General features: G+C 36.3%; 1 protein-coding gene across 3 annotated transcripts in view; it reads right to left on the reverse strand.

Moving 5' to 3' along the window:
* The window catches only part of LOC135201342 (uncharacterized), a 218479-nt gene that overhangs the window by 49260 nt on the left and 150640 nt on the right, over positions 1 to 18579 (reverse strand). For all 3 annotated transcript variants that reach the window (XM_064230195.1, XM_064230202.1, XM_064230190.1), the window contains 2 exons: positions 7590 to 7795; positions 6315 to 6431 (listed from right to left, as the gene is read on the reverse strand). In XM_064230195.1, the coding sequence (XP_064086265.1) occupies positions 6315 to 6431; positions 7590 to 7795 (323 nt within the window). The remainder of the gene's footprint in view (positions 1 to 6314; positions 6432 to 7589; positions 7796 to 18579) is intronic.

Below are 18579 nucleotides of genomic sequence, written 5' to 3' on the forward strand. Positions count from 1 at the left end.
ATATATATATATATATATATATATATATATATATATATATATATATACAGGCAGTCCCCGGGTTAGACGGCTCTCGCCTTACGACGTTCCGAGGTTACGACGCTTTTCAATTATATTCATCAGACATTATTTCCAGGGTTACGACGCATGTTCCAGGGTTACGACGCCTACAACACTGCTCTAGCAGATGAAATATGACACCAAAAATGCAAAACAATCAATATTTGAAGGTTTTTTTGATGAAAAATGCCATAAGAATGCAGTTTACATAGTTTTCAATGCAGCCAAAGCATTAAAAGTAAGGTTTTCTTAGGATTTTTGACAATGTTCCTGCTTACGACGATTTTCGGTTTACGACGCGTCTCAAGAACGGAACCCCCGGGATTGGGACTGCCTGCATATATATATATATATACATATATATATATATATATATATATATATATATATATATATATATATATATATATATATATATATATATCTGAAGGGGAGTTTTTAGTTGATAATTTCATCGGCTCCCGGGCGCGAACCTAGGAACCCTGAAATCAGTACTTACAGTGAAGCGCCTGTAACCACTCAGCTACCACATGAGGACATAAGTTAACGCCACCTCTTACCTACAAATCACTGTACGTCCTGATTTCTGGGTTCCTAGGTTTACGCCAGGGAGCCGTCGAAATTATTATCAACTAAAAATTCCCCTTCATTTAACATATATGAATATATATTAATTCTGAGGTAGAGCAAATTACATATTAAAGGACATGTGTAGCTTAATGCGTATATATGACACTGTGATGTGATCAGTCTCATAAATTGGCTACGTGCGACAAAAGCACTAGATCAAGAATGTTGGATAACAAAACCTGTTCAAAAAGTTTCAATTGTTCTTTAACCCCTGAATGCTTTTTTCTTGTTTTCTTATTCTTGTTATGTTGTTCCTTTTCAGGAAAAACCATTTGCAAACATGAAGAGGATCGATTGTGCACTTCTACCACCTTGTCGAACCCTTGGGAAAAAGCTCCAAAGGGCTCACTACGTCACAATACTGTGGAACCATGCCAACCTCGCGTGCCCTGACCAAGGTCTGTTTCCTACTGACAATGGCTGGTCGGCAAATGGAAACCTCTCGCTACCAGTGTGGTTTGATGGACCTGCCCTGCCTGATGCTCTGTTCACAGACCGAGAAAACAATAAGGATGACAGCAATGGTGCTTATAGTGATAGTGATGAAACAATCATTGTAGATTCAAAAGATGTCTATGTTGATACAGGGTTACATCGATCCTGACCCATCTGATGACGAAGCATGGAGTGAGGATTCTGACATGGACTTAGAGGATGGGGAATAATAGGTTTAAGGCTGAATGATTGTGGCAGTCTTTGCATATATTCATTTAAACATGCACCTCTGGGACTTATCTTCTTTACCAGCACACATGGCCTACTGAGATGGCACCATACCCCCGACCTTTTATTGTTTCTTAATTATTTAATCCTTTAGACATGAATCAAGAGACTGTACCCAAATTTGGTTTTGATATGAATCTGGTTTTTTGATGTAATCATACATTGTAGGGATTTCATGTGAGTAAAAGAGACCTTTATTTGTTTTATTCATGCCAATTATTATAACTTATTAATTTTTTGGGGGGGGAAGAATATATTTTTATTTTTATTCTGAGTTCCATTCAAGTGTACATCACAGATTAGTCATCCCAGGCACAGCTGTAGCTATTGTAAAATCAACAAAAATGATGGTCTTTATTCTGTAGGTAGTCTAGCCCTAGCCTCCTTAGGGGTGTGGAGAATTTGACGAACTGATATTAAATTATGTAAAGCATATCTTTGTTTCAGTTTTTGTTACCTTCGTTTGTGGAAGTCACTTTGGAGTTGGTTTCATATATTTAGCATGGATCATTGGTCTAGAGTCCGGGGTGCCCCATGGGAATGTCTGGTAGGGCAGAAATTATGACATCAGATGAGATGGAGGGCATTTTAAAGTTTAAGACCTTTCACATTTCGGTTGATCTAGATCAGCCATAGGGTTTAGTGCTTTGTGCAAGTCTGACCCAAATGAGTATTCTGCATCCTCTGAAAGAAATCTTGTTTAGGTTTTCAATTTCTTCTAAATATCAATGACCATACTGCTAGGTCAGCCATAGTGTGCCTGGCATGGTTATTTCGCTGATAAAAATGTCTGGCAGTGCCAATTTCTTATGAATGGAGGTCTGTTAAACAGTTTGGAACTAGTGTCAGTTCTTTCACTTTCCGGCTGATCTAGATCAGCTATAGGGTGTGGTCCTTTAGTGTGTCTGGTGGGGGTACCCCACCAATGAAAATGTCTGGCTATTTTCCAATTAGTTTCATTTCTTTCCCACTCCAGCTAATCTAGGCCATTTTTTGTGCACCATTTAGGTAGCTCTGGCAGGGGGTCCCCCCCAAAGAAAAAATGTCTGGCATTGGCAATTCTTGATCGTTTGAATCATAAGGAACATTTTGGTGCAGGTTTCAAACATTTCGATTCTAAGCTGACCTAGACCATTTTTTCAGGTAATTCTTTAGGTCGTACAGCCACACCTATCGCCAGGTAACGGCAGACTTTCATTTCATTGACCCATGATATGCATACAGTAGTGTTACATAAGAAAAAATTCTTTTGCTTTTCAGCTACCCTGACCCCTGCTGGCTCCCGGACTACTTTGACGTTGACATGGACCGAATGCTAGGTGCTGTTAACAAAGCTATTGTCTTTAAATATAAATCTTTATCAAGGTTAAAGTAGCATGTCAGCTCAAAGATTTTCTGGCTATGCTCCCATTACAAAGCAGTTTGTAGTTAGCCTACATGACTGCATTACTTTGCCGCGAGGCCGAAAGATCTCCCAACACATCAGCATTTTTTTTCACGATATAAAACTTTGATTGTCTGTGCAATACATATTGAGTTACTTGTGATAATAAATATTTTTACTTAACACAGCTTTTTTCGTGAAACATTTGTGGACGAAAACCGATTTTCAAAAGTACAGACTATATCAAGAGAGCAAGAATGACCACAACTTGTATCTGAAATTTTCCTTCTATTTACAATCTTCGAATGAAATCAAGATTTCGTAGAGAATTAACTTGAATACTATGGTCCTTCAAATTTTATCTAGCATAGTGCAGCACGATCTTGGCCTCCATATCACCCTGTTTCCAAGGTATCTGTGCACCGACTCGCTGCTCTTTCTTCTGCCTTTCCCCATCACAGGTCCGTAATCTCCCAAAGAAAATATATTAAAATTAAGTAGTTATAAATAAGCCTATGCTTTCACGTAAGCAGATTTTGCTCTCTCTCTCTCCATTTCTAAAACATACTTTAAAAATATATATCACCACTCACTCTATCAAAATAAAATATAATAAAATTAAAATGCTATAAATAGGCCTATGCTTTCACGTAAGCAAATTTTGCTCTCTCTCTCTCCTTTTAAAACACATTTGAAAAAAAAATCATCACTCAGTCTCTCAAAGTAAATGTTATGAATTGATTATCCCTATAGATAGGTCTATGCTCTCTCTCTCTCTCTCTCTCCACTTTTGGAGCACATTGGAAATAATATTATCACTCAATCTCTCAAAGTAAATATAATGAATTAAGTATCTCTATCGATAGGCCTATGCTTGCGCTCTCTCTCTATCTCTCTCGTAATAATATTTCATTCTTTACTGTATTGTTCCTCCCGATTTCCACGAGTACTGCCCAAATTTTAAAACATTTTCTCTCATTTTTTAAGGTCCGTCTTTAATTATGCATGAATTTTACGTCAGTTTAGTGTCAAACATTACTTATAAGTAAGGTTTCACAGTAGGTTTTAAAAAAGGATGATGGATATTCTACTCTGAACTGACGTTACCAAACCAACATTAACGAATAATATAGAGCCTGTTTCTACATTCAAGCCTAAATGATTATAGGACTTCTACAGAATCTTTATGGTGGTGTAAAGTTAATGGAAATCTAAAAAGCAACAAACAGTGATTTTGTAGCACCGACCCCTTTCTAGAGTTCCCAGGTGCATGTGGCATTATTGAGCAATGTGTCCAAAGATTTAAGAAAACTGTATCTTCACTATTCTTGTCGACTGTACATTCCACTTTATGCAATGTTGCATTTTCGTTTCATTTGAAAGAATTGCGGCTGCATTATGTTGACCAAAAGTGCTTTGGACAACTCTGATACAAAGCAAACTAATGGGGGAATGGCGCAGAAAGTTTATGTTACTCTTAATGAGGATTTGTCTTCAGGTTATGACAGTGTTAAATCGATCGTTCTGAAGCGTGTGAGTTGGTCCCTGAAGCGTAGTGTCAACGCTTTAGAAATTTACAAAAGGGGAAAGATCAAACCTTCATAGAGGCGCTGTCACACTAGCGAAATTTCCGTCGACTTTTTCTGAGTTTGTCGACGTCATTCCGTACTCTGGTTGTCACACACGTTCTTCTTCACGCCGTGGTTGTCGTCGTCAAAACGTAAACAAACCATCTGAGCTGTGACTTCCCGGAATGATAAAACAACTATGCTTTATAACACAAAGCAACTAGTTGGTCGTGCTTGCATGTGTTTAATGATGCTGCATAGAATTAAAAAAAAGTGTTTGGGTTCGGTCCTGGTTAAAAAGAGGAGAAAAGTTTTATTCAAAAAAAAAAAAAAATAAGCAAGGCCTAGCCTAGATAGGCTATTCGTAACCTTGTTTACACAACCCCAGTCAGACTGTATTATAAATTAAGCTAGAGAAACACTGCAAAAATTTTCAAGATTTTTGTTTATATTATTTACTAATGCAAAAAAGAAAAAAAAAACGAGAGCAGACCCAGGCTATATAACAATCCGATACTATTTACGATATAGCATGCTTATCTGTATGAAGATCAGCAAGTTCAAGAATGTTTTCCCTGAGTCGCATGGTGATTTCTTGGTAATTTTTTCATTTAAGACCCTTTTTCATAAAATTATCATGCTTATGGTCCCATAAGCTTCGTCTCTCCCTCATATCTTCGACCAAAAACTGTTCTGGCAATCTTGTCAACTGTACCAAGAACTCCATCTTCCATCTGATGACTTGAAATGCGCGCTCTCCGAGATATAAACAAACAATAAAGTCGACGGTAGCGATGAGTTGAATTCGATCGGTACCGTTTTCAAAATTCGTGACGACGACACCAGAAAGTCGTCGTCAAAACATGAAAAGTCGACGTCAAATTCAAAAGTCAACGGAAATTTCGGTAGTGTGACAGCGCCTTTAGTCTAAGTCTAAGGAAATAGACGATTTTGAGACGAAAGAATTAGTGTTGGTAGAGGAATTCAAAAGGTGTGTGCCGGACTAGTTAATAGTTCATTTGGAGGAATTAAAACTCGACACTCTGCAAGAGGTGGCCATTGCCAGTGACGACTACTACTTGTCTCATAAAAATGAGTTAGGTGGTATGTACTCCAATATGAGACCAGGCTGGGGAAGAATTGGTCGGAATAATACTGGTTAGAAGAATCTATTCAGAAAGTCATAACCGATCAACTCTCTCACCTATATTAAGCAAGAGCTTAGAATTCACTGACAACTTCCAACATGATTGATATTCTTTGTTATTAACATGGATTATGTCATTTTGCAGTGTAATGAAGCTATTACAACAATTTGGCTCTCAAATTGGCACAAAATTACTTTTGATAGTTGTCCAAAATATAAATTTTCCAGTATATTTTTTTTTTTAATATACACCTTTTTAAGATTCACATTAGTTATCATCAAACTAATAACACTCGTTATTCATAAGAATTGATGGTTGAAGGGCGCACCAGAAAAGGCCTGTCCGGCCTAAGTAGTAAAGTGACGAGAGATAGAGAGAGAGAGTCCTGTTAAAGAATGATGTGACAATGAATATCGATATGGAATACACCTCAGAGAGGAAATAATGATAGTTAAAAAGCATCGAGCTCCAATACGCATAAGAGAGATGGTGAGATAAAAATAGAATCTTCACGAATCCTACTGCGTAGCAACATACACCATTTACGTGCAATAAGTTTTATTAGTTGTTTGCATTATCACTGTTATACCAGCAATCTTGCCCGGCCTGCCTTTACAAAATGAAAAAAAAATGAAAGAAAAAATTTGTAGTTTCAGTATAAATACTCTAGGGAAAGAAGCTAATTTCATAAACTTCAAAAGTGTAGCTAATCTAGGTATGTGGTGATAACAGGATTTTTGTACTCTTTGTATCATAAATATTAGTGATAGAATTTTTGCCTAAGATATTCTACGGACCAACCTGACATTGTCAGCTGCTGATGGGTACTTTTCCTTGAAAACTTTTGGCAGAGCGATAGACATGAAGGGGAGGCGTTCCTCTTGCTTGCCCTGCTGCGTACCTCGGATCGTTGCAAACCTGAGAAGGAAATGCGCAAATAGAGCTTACTTTTCCTTTCAATATCAACACTATCAGCGTCATGCTCATAAGGAATATTGCTATTGTTATGGTCAAGATTACAAGTGCTGAAAGTCGTACTGAGAGCTGTACTGTAGTTCTAAAAGACTGCAATTATAGCCACATATAAATTATTTTGATCATTATATTCGTTTTTAGGAGACTGTGCTGAGTGAAAATTTTCTCCTAGTTTTACTTGTATGCTTGACAAAAATGCTTCATTTCTACGCTTTCTACATATTGAGGATGGTGCCAATGGTTATAGGGTAGGAAGGACTGCTTTTGAAACTTGAGATGTAAGATCAGATAAATATGTCAAGCTTCTCTCGCACCGCCAGTAGGTACCTACTTAAGACGTTCTAGTACACACACACACACACGCAGGATTAACGACAGCCAAGGTTTTCTCAGTAAAAATGCCGAAAGCTCAAAATAGGAAGGCGGAAATTTAATAGACACAAATAAAATTATTTTGTTCAGATGAAATATGCGGTATCTAGAAATGTTTGAAGATAAAAAATAAAATGTAGTTACAATAAAGAATTCCTCCGGGCTTTCATAAACGTTGCAGATGTAAATGTTGTTCATGGCATTGTGGGTTAGCCTTAATCAATTTAATTATGAGCCTTTTTCTCAAGCTGAGTAAATGCTAATTCACGTCAGCGCTTCTCATTCTATTGAAACTTTCACAAATCACTGAGATAAACTAAGCTGTAATGAGTGATGCATGAAAATGCAGGCAGTGGTGGATCTAGAAATTTTTCATGGGGGGATGGGGGCCACTTGAGATTATAACACACACACACACATTTATATATGTATATATATATATGCATGTGTGTCTGTGAGTGTAACTTGCACTAGTTGTTGTACAGTTGTTGTTGAAATAATCACTAACTAAGCAAATGTTTGCTATTAATAATGATTTATTGAAAGAAACCAATGCTCTATTATTTATATCCATTTGTGTGAGGAGGGGGTTGGGGACACGTGACCAGGTGGCCCCCTTAAATCCGCCAGTTAGTGCAGGTCTCTTTGATGATTGCGTGTGTTTTCTTGAGAGAGAGAGAGAGAGAAAGAGAGAGAGAGAGAGAGAAATTAGTAATCGATATCCCTTGCCTGTGTCCGTGGTCGCTCATTAGAACTAATATGGTGCTGTTGAGATGACCTCCTTTATGAAGAGTGAAGAGAAGGTCATAAAGGTCTTGGTCAGCAACGGAGATGAGGTTATAGTCATCGTGGGAGAGTTCCGCATGGAATGCGAAGCCAAATTTAGGATGGTTCTTGTATTCATCCATGAAGTTGAGGATGTAATCGAAGAATACCTGTAATGTTATAACTGATAAGATATTGTCTTGAAGACCTTCCATGAAATTACACCGTCAGCAACCCAAAATTAATAATAATAATAATAATAATAATAATAATAATAATAATAATAATAATAATAATAATAATAATAATAATAATAATAATAATATCTTCTATTGAAGGAGATTGCTGCTCCAGCTGCATTGATTTTATAGAAGTTCTTTTCCATTCTTCTAATTACGGCTTTTTCAATGTTACATAGAGTGGCGAGTAACGTGCCTATGGGAGGATATGGAAAAGTCAAGATCGAATAATTTGTAAATATGATTTCAAAGTAAGTCAGGTCTGGCGTATATTATACGTAGATTGATACAATTCTAATCTAATAGTATAATGGTGGAATGATATATAGTTTGAACTTTGAAGGCCGACGTTTCTTCTGGTCTCTAACAGATATTCTCAAGGGTGTGGCTTTGAGTAGATTGACGATGGGTTTAGGTTTTACCCTATTTATAGTTGGGGGTCAGCAGGGGTTGTCCCCTGACTATAAATAGAGTAGAACCTGAATCCATCTCAGTATACTCAAAGACCAGAAGAAACATCGGACTTCAAAGTTCAAACTAATGTATCATTCCACCATTATACTACGAGATAAGAATTGTATTAATCAACGGATAATATACGCAGGTTTTGACTTACTTCGAAATCATATTTTCAAATTATTCAATCTTGACTTTTCCCTATGCCTCCCATAGGCACGTTACTCGCCACTCTATGTAACATTGAAAAAGCCGTAATAAGAAGAAAAGAAAAGAATGTCTATAAAATCAATGCAGCTGAAGCAGCAATCTCCTTCAATAGAACTTGCTTGAAAGTGGGTCTTCTACCTAAATACAACAACAACAACAACAACAACAACAATAATAATAATAATAATAATAATAATAATAATAATAATAATAATAATAATAATAATAATAATGACGTTCTTGAGAATTTCAAACTGGGAGAATGATATACTTATTTTTTAAAGGAGTAGTTTACACGTTGGAAAGTAAAACAAAAACAAATAAATATACGGATAACTTGTTCTAGGGAGATGCGTGCGGTCGTTTTCTGAACTTCTGACAAAATAATTTCCCCTGAACCGAGTCTGATGTCAAACTCAATGTTCATGAACCGCTGGTATGTCACAGAGAAACCCTCTCTTGCATTAACGCAGTTTGTGGCTGAATATCAGAAATAAAAAATAATCAAGCATAAATTCCCAATCTCATGTTTCCTTGTCTTTCCATCCGTATATTTTACTTTGAAATGAAACTCCTTAATAGTTAGGCTGATAAAGAAAAGACAATTGGTCCACTAGAAAAGCTCTCTTTGAAAAGTTGCAATAGCTTGGCTACCCATCTCTCCCTGCAAAATGTTGAACCGGTCTTAGTGAAAAAGTTATAAAAAGCATGGAACTAATAAAAGACTAAGTTATCATTTTACAAAGCGAAAAATGGCATGGAACAATAATAGCAAACTGAGATACTATACTCGTACATTTCAAAAATGAAATGAGAAGACCATATCTCGGATATATCTGTAGATATTCATTACACAGAGCTTCATTCTGCTATAATATCTTTAAAGTTTTCTAGTCCAAGAGGGAAAGAGTCAGTATTTGGTGGCAACTTGTTGGCAAAAAAATAAAATTTCCTTCATGAGTAACTCTAAATAATGAAGTCACATTGAGATTTCCAATTTTACAGGTATTGGGGAATGTTTAAATTACTCAGTTCTTACCTATTTCATAACTGCATATGGCCTGTCTGTATCAGTGAAACACTATTTTTGTAGATTAAAGTGTACGAACAAAAGAGTTATCGTTCAAAAATGGTATTATTTTATCTATATGGACATTTTGTATATATACACACATATATCTATCTATCTTAAAACATATTTCATTGCCAATAAAGTAAATCAGACCACCCAAGTCGGCGCACGGAAGCTGCATTTACCCCACTCCTTAGCAATAAAAGATTGGTCATGGTAGATTTTCCTACTTCTCTCCTCCCCTAAACTCCACCTTCATCCCATAGCTTAGCCGGCTCTCTCTCTTTGCCACACCTGTGCTGACGTTTCAAATTTCATTTCCAGGCCAACCGCCAACAACCCAGAGGAAGCCAGTGCCCAAATACAACAAACAAGGGACAAAAGAAGGAAAAGAAATAAAACACTTCTGGACCAAAGAGTCGGGGCCATTCTCCTAGGAGACTCAGTTCTGTTCACACCGGGGTGTTCCCACGAGCCCACTCACACATCCCCTATCAATAGTGCGGGGTGGTCGAGAAGGTTCTCCCCCAAGTCCATAGCCCGAGTCCAGCTCTACTTCAAGACTTTGATTGTCCGAGGACAAAGCCCATCGGTTGTGAAGTTTGTTTTCGATGCACAATCCTTTTTCCTTCGTAAATTTCTGCCTGCTCTCATATATCTAAATAATTTCCCCTTGCATCTCCTTCCGAGAATTAGTGAAGTGGAAAAATATTTCACTTGCAACCAGAAGAGTTCATTTATTTTGCTCTCTCGTGATAGTGTTAAGTTACTCACATTCTCTGCCTTGGGCAATTCCCCGTCACATAGATCACATTTAGATCGAGAATTACAGTGCATCCTTAATTTGTAGATCTAGGAGAATGCAAGAGGTTGTGTACATCTCCCGTCCTCCACGGTGCCAAAGTGGTCTATACAGCCGTCCATTTTAAGTCTCAGGGTGGAAAATTGAAGAGCTGCTGTTACCTATAATGTTATGATTGATGATAACTGAAACAAATATTTCATTTCTTAAATTCCGGGTTTTTCATCAAAGGGCTTAACATTTTCCGGGGTTCTTCATAGTGGCACTAATTGGCTTGTTAATTAACGTAACCTCAGTGCCACGGAGCTAGTGATTTCAGCTCCTGTATAACCATCTGCTGATTTATGTAATAATCTTAGTTAAATGTAACATTGCATTTCCATTAAACCCATCAATTTTAATACCTTTTTTCCTTGTTCTCTGTTCTTACCTGCGTGGCACCCAGTCTTGTCAGAAGTCAGTTAATTTTAGAGTAAATGATAAACTTTGCGCAGCCACGCATGTAACAATATAATATATATATATATATATATATATATATATATATATATATATATATATATATATATATATATATATATATAATCTAGACAGCACAAATTCTCAAAGTCCCTTCACCTGCGAGACAAGACAGAATTGTACTGAATATAGCATTTAGGGCCAAAGGCCAAGCATTGGAACCTATAAGGTCATTCAGCGGTGAAAGGGAAACTGAGAGTAAAGAGGGATTTAAAAGTGTAAGTCAGTGGCGGCTCATGACTTTAATTAGTGAGGATGCTGCTTTAGAAAAGGTTTTGGTGACAAGCATATCAAAATAAAAATCATTAAACCATTAAAAATAAAAGTTCGAAAACAGATATATTAAGATACAAAACTGAGTATGAGAGTAAAATGAAATAACGTAGGCCTATATCAAACAAAAGGACTAAAGAACACCCTGCTAAAACATAGACTCTCTCTCTCTCCCCTTTGTCTCTCGTCTCTCTCCCGCTGAGGAAGAAGCAGAACCGCTGCCGATGTAGTTATAATTTCTTCTCATTAATTCAACTCGCTACTGACTTTATTAATCTGCATTACATTACATATCATCACTAATTTGATCATTATCACTAGTAGTAAATATTGATTAAGCTTTGACGAATTTCAATTAGCACCTTATCACTCCGACAGCCGGAATAACACTGCTCGAACCTCGAGACTCGAGAGGGCAGTGCTCAGTGATGCCGTTTTTTCTTCACAACATTGGCTTTTAGCAGTGTTACCATATGCAATTCATCTCATTTTTTTACTTTATTTATGATTTAATGGTTAGATTGCGTATTTTCCGATGTAGAATTATTTTCCGTGATGTTGGAAAACTACACGTCACTAGCTTAATATAAAGTATTTTTGACGAAGAAAAATAATGGATTTCAATAAAATTAATTTGATTAAATAAGCAGGATATGTTTTATAGCTTTATTTTCTTAATAAAACATAAAAAGGCAAAGTGAAGAATTTTTTTCTTTAGTGCCGTGGCCTGTGGTCGGAAAAAGCCACGGAGGGTTGCCAGATGTCACCAGAAAGCCACACTAATAGACGAAATTCCTCTGAACGGCAACCCTGCGGCAGTGCTCGCTCCCTCCCCTCTACGCGCAGGCTGGCTACCACAGTATCTATCACCCTGCCAGCAGATTTAGAACTGCTGAACATCAGCAGTTCCACATATTGTTTCAATTCATTTGCTTTTTTCTTTACAAAAACAAGAGAATGGTAATAATTTTTAAAGGATTATTGATAATCTATAATCAATTTCTCATATTCATGTATACATTCATAATTTTGTGCATATATATATATATATATATATATATATATATATATATATATATATATATATATATATATATGTGTGTGTGTGTGTGTGTGCGTATACATGAATACATTAACATATATATATATAGATACAGATATAGATATATAATATATGATATATGATATATATATATATATATAATATAGTATATACATAAATTCACACACACACACATACACACACACATATATATATATATATATATAGATATATATATATATATATATATATATATATATATATATATATATATATATATATACATATAGGTATTAGTGAGAAGGCACGAAAAAGTAGATAGGAAGTTCAATTTAAAACCATAAAATCAGTTACTATAAAAAGAAAATTGAACCTAGCCTTATTAAACTTTTCTTTCTGTAAACTGACGTGAACGAACATATAACGTAGCGAGACAAAAACATCCAAGAAATTACGTATTTTCTTATAACTCACACTCCAGAGTAAATTTCATATTAATAAACTCAGGAAACATTCACGCGTCAGCGGATGGTAACTCTAAGAACAGGTGTCAAAAAAATGCTCCTCCAGGGAACTCAGAAACTTGCCTGCAAATATGGGTTCTGATGGAGAACGCAGCCATACAATTTGTTTGTGTCCATTATTAGAAATGAAGGCAGCGTCCCGCACTGCCGTATGAAATCATTCTTTTAACCAGACTTCAAATGATCAAAAGAAGAGTCAGTTTCAGGAAAGAGTCCGTTTGCAATAATTTCAGTAGTCTCATTCACAGTTACATTAGTAAACATACTCTACATCATAACTAACCATAAAGATGTCAGAGTCCTGGCAAAGTATGGCTTCTTTGAAGTGGAGGAAATTTTATTTTATATTATATTCGTTTTTTATCGGGAGAAAGGAGGGGGAAAAAGGAACTTAGTCAACCTGTAGTACTTTGAGGTGCTATATGACACTAGTATAGATCTGATAGGAATCCATTATTTCTGTGTTGTAGCAAGTCCATACATAAAGCCATAAGTAGAACCGGTATTACCACAAGGAGGATGGTATGGTATTTTTTTCTGCATTAACATTTTTATTTTTAAGATACTTTAAAATCCGTTGATCAATTCTCAATTTTATAAATGGTTGCAAAGTCTGTCCTACCTAGGAATTTGAATTTCAAGTTGTCTTTAAGAATGATTTCAACCTGATAGCAATCAGACTTGTTTAGTAAGACAACGCCCCTACCTTCTGGGCGAGTGATAATTAAGGTGTCATTCCTGGCAAATGTTTTGAGTGTGGAGACATGTTTTTTTATATATATAAAAAGGAGTCCAGGAAGTTGTAAGTTTGTTGAAGGTATTTTGTGCTCAAACCTGCATTCGTGTTCGTAATGGTAAAACGTTAACTTTAATATTTGCATTGAATTATATGGAAATAAATAATCGTTTCAAGCAACGTATGAAACTGCTTGTAGTTGCGTTTGTAAGAGGGCAAACCGAAATCCAAACCGAAGAAAAGTCTTCCTTACTGGTTAATTTATAGGTAGAGAAATTGAACGCAGTTTTGTTATCGGAATTGATTATTTAGATGCAGATACTAAGTTTAGACAGTTTTACCTCGTGAGCCAGCAGGACGCCTGAAATAGCTTTATTTTTATCCCAACAAATCACCTTACTCTGGGCAGCTTGTTTCAATTCAAGGATGAATTTGACCGTTAGATGACGCCATGTGTTTTGTACAAGTTCAATTGCACATTTAATTGAATTTAGCACTTGTGAATTCATTTCCATTTACTTGGAATTCTATTCAAGTTTTAGTGTTGTTTAGCACCTGTGAATTAATTTCCATATTTTAGTTATTACCTAACACTTACAATTTCAATTGAATAATTTAATTCCTTGATTAATTAATTTTCTTAACTTTTGTGATAAATTAGTTTTGATTTAATTTTACTTAATAATTAATTCAAGAATTTATTCAACTTTGTGTTGTTTTCAAGTAGCAGTAAATTTCCCTGAGATTGTGAATTTCACTTATAAATTTTGAGTTTAATAATAAATTTTTGTATTTTACATTTTTATAAGTGTTTTCTTTTTCGCCAGTATATTTAATTTCGTTTAGGAAGAAACGTAGAGTGGTAATTGAGCTGTTTTCCTTCAATGTAATTGAAGTGAGTTAGAACCAGGGAAGTACTTAGACTTTTAAAGTTGTTGACGGAGTGATGGCCTTTAATTAATTTAATTACATAAAAGATTACCTCACGCCTATTTTGATGAACTTAGTCTGATTTTCTGCAATATTGGTAAGTTGTTTAAGGGATCACTGTTGCCTTTACAGTATTCAGTCGTATTTTACCTGTTGTGAGGTACTCATTTCATGATTAACAAGTTTAGTAACCAGATACTTGGAACTTCGTCACAAGTATTAATGGTGCCCAGAGACCCGGAAAAACCGATTACATTATCACTCTAGTCTATAGTGGTGGTGTTAGGAATATATTTTGTTAGGAGTGTGACCATATAGTTTTATTTTGCATTTATTGTGTTGAATTGTTAGTTGATAACTTAAAGAAAATGGCTCAGTTCAAGGTTCAGGAATTTTTAGCATCCCCTTCCATCCAAGTGTTATCTGAAACCACTCTGACTAAGGCACAGTGGGGCGCTCTAGCAGTGGCATGTGGTGGTTATGTGTCGACTAGTATGGTAAAGGCACAAATAAGATGTATTGCTATGGAATCATCGATAGACTCTGATAGAATAACTGATGAAGATGAGTTAGAATTGGTTCAAGAGTTGTTGAATGTACCACGTGCTGATCTTATAAGCAAGAAGAAAACAAAGAGAAAAGTGATGCAGAGTTAGAGCTTAGACACATTGAAGCAGAAGAGAATTTGATTAAGCTGAAAATGCAGAGACTGCAGGCTGAAAGAGAGAGAACGCAAGCTGAAAGAGAAAGAATAAACAGGGAAAAACAAGACATGAAAGGGAGATGGAATTGGTAAGAGTTAGATCCACATTACCTGTAACACCGTCTAACCCTAACCAAGGTAATTAAGACCCTGTTTTTGATGTAGTAAGAGTACAGAAGTTAATTCTTAAGTTTACTGAAGAAGCTCCAGATGAGTTTTTTGATCACTTTGAGAAAGTGGCTTCAGGTATGGGATGGCCAGAAGATAAATGGTCAGTTTTGCTACAAAGTGTCTTCATTGGTAAAGGGAGAAGTGCTTATCTAGCCTTAACATCTGATCAGTGTAAAGACTACAAGGTACTTAAATGCAGTGTGCTACAAATTTACCAGATGACCCCAGAGTTCTACAATGAAAGATTCAGAAATTTAAGAAAAGATGAGAAGGGAACATTCTTAGATTATGCGTACAAAGTGAGAAGGTTTTAAATATTAGTTAGAAGCTGCTAAAGTTAAAACTTTTGATGAGTTAGAAGAATTACTTGTCCTTGAACAATATCTTAGGGGAATTCCTGAGCATATAAGAGCCTATATGAGAGAGAGAGAGAGGTTAAAAACTTGATGAAGCTGCTACACTGAGTGAAGATTACAATATAATCAGTAGCAAACGCAATTACAATGTCAAGTACCAGAGTCAATAACGCACAGGTTTCAGGTCTCATCCAAATATCAGGAACAAATTTAATGGGAAACCTACAAGTGATACTACCAAGAGTACACAAGGTATTACACCTCAGCAAGCTAATGTGAAATCCTCATCCAATTTTTCAAGACAGTTACAGAAACCTAATGTTGTCCGCTTCAAGTGTGGAAGAGCAGGACACTTCAGTCAAGAGTGTTACCGGAATCAACAGCTGTCAAAGCCAGTTGGTCAAGTAGTGAAAGGTGACCAGGAGAAACAAACTATGAAGAGCAGTGTGGGGAAGAATCAGACTACAGAGAAGACTGAAACTAAACAAGCTGAATGTTTAGCAACCAGTGGAAATGTAACCTCAAGCAGTGAGTGGTTTGGCAGTGTGGAGGCTTTTAAGCCATATATCTATGAGGGTATGATGTCAACTCAAGGAGGGAGTGTGCAGGTACCAGTCAAGATATTACGTGATATAGGGAGTAACCATACTGTGGTAGTACGTGGTGCTCACCCTCAGTTGGAGAAGAGTCTCACAGGAGATTCAGTTATTATGAAGGGTATAGGAGGAGAGGAAGTAACTCCTATATGCCGCTTACAATTGTTGTGTGAATTGGCAACAGGGAATGTTGATTTTGCTGTAAAGGACTCACTGGCTGTGGAAGGTGTATATGTTCTGTTGGGGAATGAAGTTGGTGGTGTGCCATTTGTTGCTTGTCCTGTAGTGACAGACAATTCATTGAGGATTAGTCCTACGGTAGAGTTGGAGAAGAATAACCCCCACCTGTTTCCTAGTTGTGTAACTACCAGAAGTATGAAGAGGACTACGACTGCAAGTGAAGAAACTGAGGATTTACGCACCCAAGAAGGATCAATTGATGGATCTTTGTGCTTAGAAGAATTGTTCCAGGGAAGTGGTGTTTCCCCTAGTGCTGACCAAGAAGAGATTTCCCACCAAGAAGAAGAAGACGATGAAGAAGAACCTGTTGTTTCTGAAGAGACTCCGAGTAGTCAAAGTGTTTCTGAAGACAGTAGTGAAGAAAGGGGAAAGGAGGCCAGCTAACCATTTGAAATTTTATGAATGAATGCTGTGGCACACGAGATGATGGATATAAATGGAAGATTGTCTTTGTGAGTTCTGGGAAGGCCATAAAAGTGAGGTAGATTTGGGTTAATGACTTTAAATTTCTGCAGTAGTTCAATGCTCTTTTTGTTTTGGTCGATTAGTTTTACTTTCCTAAAAAAAATTCTGTGGGGACCTTTTGGAGGGGATTTTTCTTCAATTTGTCGCAAGTGTTCGTGTCACTAAGGAGTTAATTGATTTTGTTGTCTTTGTCGGATCTACTTATTGCAACAAAGACTTCTACCTCAACAAAATCAACCAACACCATAGTGACACAAACACTTACGACAAATTGACAAAAAAAAACTCCAAAACGTGCCCACAGAATGTTTCAGGAAAGTAAGACTAATCGGCCAAGACAAAAAGAGTATTGAACTATTAGAGAAATTTAAAGTCATTAACCCAAAACTACCTTACTTTTATGGCCTTCCCTAAACTCACAAAGGTAATTTTCCATTTGGATCCATCACCTCATGAGCCGGAGCTTTCAATTATAAAATTTCTAAATGGTTAGCTGGCCTCCTTTTCCCTTTCTTAGGCACTTTTTCTCTTAGTCACATTAAACACTCGGAAGATTTTTGTCACAAGTTCAAAGAAGCACATATACCACTTCACAACATAAAACTTTTAAGCCTTGATGTAGATTTCCTATTCACAAAAGTACCAGTACAGGACGTTCTACAGTTTTTGAGGGAAAAAATGGCCCCCTGTTCAGATCATATCCCACTGGCTCTTGGAAAAATAGAAATGTTAGTTGAATTACATGTAGCTAATAACGTATTTTCATTCGGGAAGTCCTTCTATAAGCAAATATTCGGGTGTAGCATGGGTACCCCTTTAAGTCCTGTTTTAGCCATATATACATCGAATACTTTGAAACTATAGTAATAAATGCAATAAAACCTAAAACATACTGTGGATGAGATATGTAGATGGTATTCTAACATTTTAGGATAATAGGTGGGGCAATTTCAACGAATTCCTTTCAAATTTAAATGCATTAGTGCCAAGCATCAAATTTAAAGTTGAATTGGAAACAGACAACAAAATTCACTTTCATGATGTTTTAATAATTAGAAACCCGACAGAATACAAATTTACCATATACAGAAAACCAACATTGTCACTTTCATGCATTCGCTACTTTAGTAGTTATCATGAAACTTCTATTAAGATAGGCATAGCCAACAACTTGTTCTTAAGAGCCTTGCAAACTTGTTTGCCAGATTTCCTGGAAAAGGAATTTGAACTAATTCGTAAGCAGCTTTCGTCTTTAAGGTATCCTGACCATATTACCGAGAACGCGATTCATAAAGCAAAACATAATTTTCTACCAACTCCCTCAACACAAAACCAGAGAGACACCCAACAATAAAATAAAAATCTTACACCTGGACAGGATTAAGGTGGTGACACAAACTCTTGGAAAATCTAACCCTTTTGCCTTTACCTACCCAAATACCCTAGCCAAATCACTGATTAACGCCCAACAAAAGCCAATCCCCAAAGACGGGAGTATACAAAATCCCATGACTGTGACCAACCTTCATAATTTTCACAGGAAAATCACTTCCCTAGAGATTAATACAACATGAAACGGTCAGTTTGGTATGGCCAACAGAGCTCAGCTATTTTTAACCA

This window comes from Macrobrachium nipponense, chromosome 23, assembly GCF_015104395.2.
Source record: "Macrobrachium nipponense isolate FS-2020 chromosome 23, ASM1510439v2, whole genome shotgun sequence".
In the NCBI taxonomy this organism is placed as follows: Eukaryota; Metazoa; Arthropoda; class Malacostraca; order Decapoda; family Palaemonidae; genus Macrobrachium; species Macrobrachium nipponense.